Source organism: Nannospalax galili, unplaced genomic scaffold (genome assembly GCF_000622305.1).
Source record: "Nannospalax galili isolate Female #2095 unplaced genomic scaffold, S.galili_v1.0 scaffold285, whole genome shotgun sequence".
Taxonomy (NCBI): domain Eukaryota; kingdom Metazoa; phylum Chordata; class Mammalia; order Rodentia; family Spalacidae; genus Nannospalax; species Nannospalax galili.
Window position 1 is genome coordinate 175,476 of NW_008355157.1, and position 7,552 is coordinate 183,027.

A 7,552-nucleotide genomic window follows, 5' to 3' on the forward strand; every position below is an offset into this window, starting at 1 on the left:
GTGAGCATTGAACAACACAGGTGCACTTAACATACATACAGGCAGTACACTCATACACAAAATAAAAATAATAAATATATATTTTTTGAATGTATTGAATCCTTGATTCATTACTGGAGTCCTGTACTCTGGGTAGTACAGACCTTTGAATCACAGTTGAGGATTCTACTTTTCCCCTTGCCCAACTGCCAGCTGTGATAAACTTGTTCTTGCAGTGCTGCAGCTGGCGACACAAACAATCACAATTTTAATCACAAAAACAGGAGCAGCTGAAATATAGGGTATCATTTTACATAAATAAAACTTCTTGATAAACTCACTAAATTTTGCTAAGTTTTTTTAATAAAGAAAAGAAAGCAAACAATTGAGTGAAATTATTGTTTAATCAAAGTGAACACATAAAATTCTAATGCAAAAATTAAAGGGATGAGCTAAAAATTTCACAGGAACTGGTGGCTGAAGAGCTGGTTCAGCAGTTAAGAGCACTGGCTCCTAAAGTGGTAGCTAACAATCATCAGTAACTCCAGTTCTAGGGGATCCAACACCCTTTTTTGATCTCCTAGGACACTGTACCCATGGGTGCACTTGCATAGATGTAGGCCAAACACTCATACATAAAATAAAAATAAAAATTTTGAGCTCTTGTAGGAAGTTAAATTGCCTCCTCTCCCACATTCCCTGGATAAAAATCAGTTTTATCCAGAACTTGGACAGCTGCATAATAAACTAACATTGCTTAAACTATAATTGTAGGTTTGCCTAGAAACTGCAGGGGTAGCATTGAAAATTCAGCTTACCCTTGTTCAGCTTCTCTGCTACGATGGGAAAACAGGAGTGCAAATACAGGGAGGCAGTAGCATTTACATCAGGTCTTTGGACCCAGTGTTCTCTCCACTACATTATGAGGTTTTCTTCCGTAGAGTAGACACTTCCTGAGTTCATGTTGAATGAAATCACTAATTAGGAAAAATCGGAATTCTCCATGTATCCTTGAGATTGTGGGATACCTGTGCCATTGCTGGTTCTTTTACTATGTAAAATTCCCAGTGCAACAAAAGTATTCAGTCTTTGTTGAATGAATGAATGCTTTAAAGTGCTTTAGAGACTTAATTGTACTGTTTAGGTTAATGCAAATATGTGGATTTTCACTAATTGGATAGTAATCATAGCCTCACCATATGTAGTTGGCCTTCTATTTAGTTGTATTCATTTGGGTCAATTACCATATAACTACTTTTTTAAAAAAATTCATTTTTATTATGTGTATGAGTGTTTTGCCTGCACAGATCTTAAGTACACCACCATGCATTCCTGGTGTCTGTGGAGGACAGAAGAGGGTGCTGGATCCACTGGAACTGGAGTTAGAGATGGTTGTGAGCCACCATGTAGGTGCTAGGAACTGAACCCAGATCCTCTGCAAGAATAGCCAGTGTTCTTAATTGTTGAGTCATCTCCAGCCCCTGCTTTTTATTTAGATAAGAAGGTTTCTTGGAACTTTTCAACTCCTACTGTCAATGGACTCTTACTTGGAAGGAAACTTAAGGTTATCTAGCTAGACCTACCTCCTGATGCTTCAGCATTACCACCACTGTGAAAGCAGTGAGTATTGTTTCCATTAATTATTATATGGCAAGCACTGTGTTTTACACATTGCCTCTGTGAATCTTTATGCTTGATGCTCTTTGGGCCATTGTTGTCCCCACCCAGTGGTACCAAAGTGGGAAAGCAGGATTGATCCCAGCTCTGTTTGGTTCAAGGCTGTGCTTTCACTGCATTGCAGGTGTCCTCAATCACATTTCCTTCCTGCTTTATTATGGTCACTCACTGCTCTCCAAACAAGGTTGTTTCATCTTTGAACAGCTATTATTACTAGAAAGCCTTTTGGAAATATCCCTCTTGCCTCTTTCTCTTTTTCATTAAAGGCTCCTCTGAATCCTACAATAATGAGTCTCTAGTCATTTGTGTACCTTTTTACCCTATGCAGCTTGTCTTGTTTAGGTTTGTTTTTTATGTCTGTTTTTGCACCTCAGAATTTGTCTTAATTTATAAATATGTATTTAAAGGCTAGTAGATTAACCTTAGTTTACTTAACTCTCTTATAACACGAGTATGAGTATTCATTGCTTTTGTTTTTAAGCAGAGCAAACATGATTCCTCAGTTTGGCTACAGACATTTGAGATAGAGGTTTGAAATACATTACCTATTGAAACACTTTATCTGGCTTTCAGGAGGCACTGTGGTTGCACTTTTAATGGAGGCAGTGTCTTCATTTCATAGGCCCATATTGCTTCCTTAGGAACTCTGTCTTTGGGCAAGGAAAAAGGAAGGAGGAGATGGCATGGGTCTGTAGGTAGCAGGGTAGCCTTGAACAGCAGGGCATGTGAGCCATAGTTGAGCTGTGAGGAACAGATAAAGTGAAAGTAAATAGTAAAGTGTACTTAGATGTTCTTTTAATCACTGCTGTAGAGATTGAAGAGTTTTAGAACAAAATAGTGAACATTTTCTTTTATTGAACAGCTTGTTAAATTTTTTTAAGTTGAATAAAACTGTGCAAACTTTTTTTTACTAGAAAATAGATTATGAAGCTTTATGTATATGGATTAAGATTTGAGAGTAAAGTTAGATTATTATTTTTTTTTGTAAGCAGTTTCTTTGCAGCCCAGGCTTGCCTTGAACTCAAAATCTTCCTGCTTCTTCAGCCTAAGTGCTTTGTTTACAGATATATCTCACTATGTCCGGCTTTAAATTGTATTTTATGTTTTGTAATATATGATTTTAAGGATTTTAGTATTTCCCTCTCTTATCTAAAGTTAACTCCCTATATTAATGATTATAGTGCCTGCTGGGTGTGGTGGCACACGCCTTTAATCTCAAACAACAACAACAAATTTATAGTGTCCATTAATGTTGAAGAAAACAAGTTACAGAGTAATCTGTGTAGCATGATACCGTTTAGTTTAAAAAACACAACAAAAGCAAAATATGCCTGGACACGACATGTACTCAATGCTGCTGACTGTGTTTGTGTGTGTGTATGTGTATATATAGACAAATCTTGAAGGTATGCAATCCAGAACGTTTGGAAAGGGTGACCTCTGAGAAGAGTATATGATCCAAGCTGTGTTCCTATTTAGCGTATTTCCGTGCTTGAATTTCTTACAATGAACATGTGTTGCTTTTGTAAGGAAAGAAAAATTTATGGTAAAAAGATAGATACTCTCTTCCCAAATAAATCCACTTTGTACCTTAAATACATAGTGAGCCATGAAAGATATATTCTGACCTCAGAATTATTGCTTCTCCACTAATTCAAGGAAAGAGGAAAACACTAATCAAACCTATTTGGTGTGATTTCTATACAACCTAATAAGATTTTTTTCTGTGGAAAGTTTCAAGCAAATAAAATGAAATTCCTATGGCCTTCAATGATTAATACAGCCAACCTTGTGTTATCTATAGTCTCTATTCCCTCCTTGTTTAGTTAGAAGATTATCTCAAATATGTAATATCACCTATAAATACTTTAGAATGTTCATCTAAAAGATAAGGGTTCTTAGCCCAATGTGGTGGCTCACACATGCAATCCCATTTTTTGAGAGGCTGAAGTAGGAGGATTGTGAGGTTAAGGCCAGTCTGGGCTACATAGACACTTCCAGACTACCTTGAGCTATATGGCAAAAGTGTGCTTCAAAAAAACCAAAGTAAATTTTAAAAACGAGACCTTTTCAGCACAATCAAAAAGTCCATGTTAATTATACTTTAATAATGAGCAATTTTAAATCATCTAAAGGCTTTTAATACTCTATAATCTAGTTATTAACTTTCAATTTAAGTTGCTGTTTTATTTACTTTCATTGTACTATTTAATGTCTATTTCAAATTTAGTATGTTTTCTTTCTAGAATGAAAAAAAAATGTGTGCATTCATGTGTATGCCGGGGGCATGTGTGTGTGGATGTGAAGGCCAGAGATCAACCTCAGGTGTTGTTCCTCTGGTGCTACCTGTCTTATTATTGTTTTTTTTAAATTGGGTTTTTGTGATTTTTTTTTCAATATAATATAATTTGGTTATGTATAGATCCCCTCCCCTATTCTCACCTCCTCCTGACCTGCCATGTTCTTGAGACAGGGTCTCCCATTGACCTGGAGCTCCTTAAGTAGGCTAGCAAGCCCCAGGGGTCTGCCATCATGCCCAGCTTTTAAAATATGGTTTCTGGGGATCTAACCCAGGTTTTCATGGTTTCAAGACAAGGACGTTGCTAACTGAGCTATTCCCAGTTTTTGTGCTTTTTTTTTTTTTAAAAAAAAAGGTTTTGCTTTTGATGTCTTTGTTCAATATGAAAACCTCAGTAAATGGCTAGGTATCTTCATCTTCGAATTTATAAAATGATTCAGGTATATTACTGGGCTTTGTTTCATTAAAGTGCCTTACTGATATCTGACTGTCATGTTTTTGTTTTATATAGGTCTAATTAATAGAAGATGGCAAAGCCCAGTCACAGCAGCTATGTTCTTCAGCAGCTTAACAACCAAAGAGAATGGGGTTTTCTCTGTGACTGTTGTATTGCAATTGATGACATTTATTTCCAAGCGCACAAAGCAGTCCTAGCTGCCTGTAGCTCCTATTTTAGAATGTTTTTCATGAACCATCAGCATAGTACTGCACAACTAAATCTCAGCAACATGAAAATAAGTGCTGAATGTTTCGATCTCATTTTGCAGTTTATGTATTTAGGAAAGATTATGACCGCTCCATCCAGTTTTGAGCAGTTCAAAGTGGCAATGAACTACCTACAGCTGTACAATGTTCCTGACTGCTTAGAAGACATACAGGATGCAGACTGTTCCAGTTCAAAATGCTCATCTTCTGCCTCCAGCAAACAGAACAGCAAAATGATTTTTGGGGTAAGAATGTATGAAGACACAGTGGCCAAAAATGGTAATGAAACCAGCAGGTGGTGTGCAGAACCAAGTTCAACAGTAAATACCCCACATAATAGAGAGCCTGATGAAGAATCTTTACAATTAGGTAATTTTCCTGAGCCACTATTTGATGTATGTAAAAAGAGTTCTGTGTCTAAATTGTCTACTCCCAAAGAGCGCGTGTCACGGCGCTTTGGACGGAGCTTTACCTGTGACAGCTGTGGATTTGGCTTCAGCTGTGAAAAATTATTAGATGAACATGTGCTGACCTGTACTAACAGACATTCATACCAAAACACAAGATCTTATCACCGAATAGTGGATATTAGAGATGGAAAAGACAGTAACATCAAAGCTGAACTTGGCGAAAAGGATTCTTCTAAAACATTTGCTGCACAGACTGAAAAATACAGAGGAGACACCAGCCAGGTCCCTGATGATTCGGCGTCAACCACTGGAAATAGAAAAGGTAACACAGTGGAGTCTGAAGTAGCCAGTGAAGAAAAAAGCAGAGCTGCTGAGAGGAAAAGAATTATTATCAAGATGGAACCAGAAGATATTCCTACAGATGAGCTGAAAGACTTTAACATTATTAAAGTGAATGATAAAGACTGCAATGAATCTACTGACAACGATGAATTAGAGGATGAACCTGAAGAGCCATTTTATAGATACTATGTTGAGGAAGATGTCGGCATTAAAAAAACTGGTAGGAAATCTCTGAAACCACGGATGTCAATAAATATTGATGAAAGAAGTGGCTTAGAAAATATGAGACCCCCCAACAACAGCAGCCCAATACAAGAAGATGCTGAAAATGCCTCTTGTGAGCTATGTGGACTCACAATAACTGAGGAGGACCTGTCATCTCATTACTTAGCCAAACATATCGAAAATATCTGCGCATGTGGTAAATGTGGACAAATACTTGTCAAGGGTAGACAGCTACAGGAACATGCTCAAAGATGTGGAGAACCTCAAGATCTGACAATGAATGGGTTGGGAAATACTGAGGAGAAAATGGACATGGAAGAAAACCCTGATGAGCAGTCTGAGATAAGAGATATGTTTGTTGAAATGCTGGATGATTTCAGGGACAATCATTACCAAATAAACAGTATCCCAAAAAAGCAGTTATTTAAACATTCTGCCTGTCCTTTTCGGTGTCCTAATTGTGGCCAGCGTTTTGAAACTGAAAATCTAGTGGTTGAACATATGTCTAGCTGCCTAGACCAAGATATGTTTAAGAGTGCCATCATGGAAGAAAATGAAAGAGATCACAGACGAAAACATTTTTGTAATCTATGTGGAAAAGGATTTTATCAGCGGTGTCATTTAAGAGAGCACTATACTGTCCATACTAAGGAAAAGCAGTTTGTTTGTCAGACATGTGGAAAGCAGTTCCTAAGAGAGCGTCAGTTGCGTCTGCACAATGATATGCACAAAGGCATGGCCAGGTATGTCTGTTCCATTTGTGATCAAGGAAACTTCCGAAAACATGACCATGTACGGCATATGATTTCTCATTTATCAGCTGGTGAAACGATATGCCAGGTCTGCTTTCAGATATTCCCAAATAATGAACAGTTGGAGCAGCATATGGATGTTCATCTATATACATGTGGAATATGTGGAGCAAAATTTAATTTGAGGAAAGATATGAGATCACATTATAATGCCAAGCATTTGAAAAGAACCTAAGTGATTTTCTACTGTACTAACGTCTAGTTGATAGCAGACAATACACCAAAGCAAAACGAATATGAGCTATTTAGTAATTGATTTTATAAATGAAATGTTGGAAAAAAATTTCCAAGGCCCCTTTACCTTTAATATTTTTGTTTAGGACCTTAAGCATCTATATTTTAGGCATTAAATGTTTATCATTTTTGTTGTTTCTTAATAGCATTCTTTGTTTCTAGTTTTCTTAAGTATGATTGAAATAAATTACTTTTAAATTGTAAGTGGCTGTTACCCCTTAAATGACTATTAAACTAGTTTTTTTTTGTCGGTAAGGTGATGACTTCACTATTTCTATGTACTTTGACTTTTAAAGTTATCCTGTGAAATTTTAAGCCTAACATTGTTGCCATTCTTGTTTAAATTTTTTAAAGACTTTAAAAATAATTACTTAAAACTATCCTCATTTTTAGCTTTTTTTTTTTCTTTTTGGGTTTTGGTTTATCTTTTTTGAACCTTGTTTTGTTTTGTTTGATCAGTTGTATAGTGGAATAGCTACTGTTCATTCTCCCTTATCAATAAAATTCTTTATTAAATTGACAAGCTTATTAGGCAAGTTAGGTGCACTGAATCTACCTTTAAGGTTGACATGGGCTCAAACTTGGCCTAAGATTGATGGACCTGAGGAAATTCCTATAAATGAATATTTCCTATAATTGATAAAATGTTATCATTTAATAATCACATTTAAAACTTATATTAAGTGTAAATCCCAATGGCTTTCCCTCACTTGAGATATTATTAGTGGGGATAAGCCATTTTGTTTTGTGATACTGGATTTAACTATGATAGTTAATTAAAAGACATCTTGTATTCATTAAAATATTTTAATTTAAAATATTCTGATTTCTAAAGTGTTTATCAATTATTTTGTTTATAAATAGACTTT

The 7,552-nt window shown here is 36.0% G+C and overlaps 1 protein-coding gene across 4 annotated transcripts in view; it reads left to right on the forward strand.

The window, feature by feature from the left end:
* The window catches only part of Zbtb1 (zinc finger and BTB domain containing 1), a 27,677-nt gene that overhangs the window by 11,393 nt on the left and 8,732 nt on the right, over positions 1 to 7,552 (forward strand). For 3 of the 4 annotated variants that reach the window (XM_029555570.1, XM_008852125.3, XM_029555571.1), the window contains exon 2: positions 4,467 to 7,552. In XM_029555570.1, coding sequence (XP_029411430.1) covers positions 4,483 to 6,624 — 2,142 coding nt within the window. In that variant the 5' untranslated portion in view covers positions 4,467 to 4,482 and the 3' untranslated portion in view covers positions 6,625 to 7,552. The remainder of the gene's footprint in view (positions 1 to 4,466) is intronic. The other variant, XM_008852126.3, reaches the window with a different exon arrangement.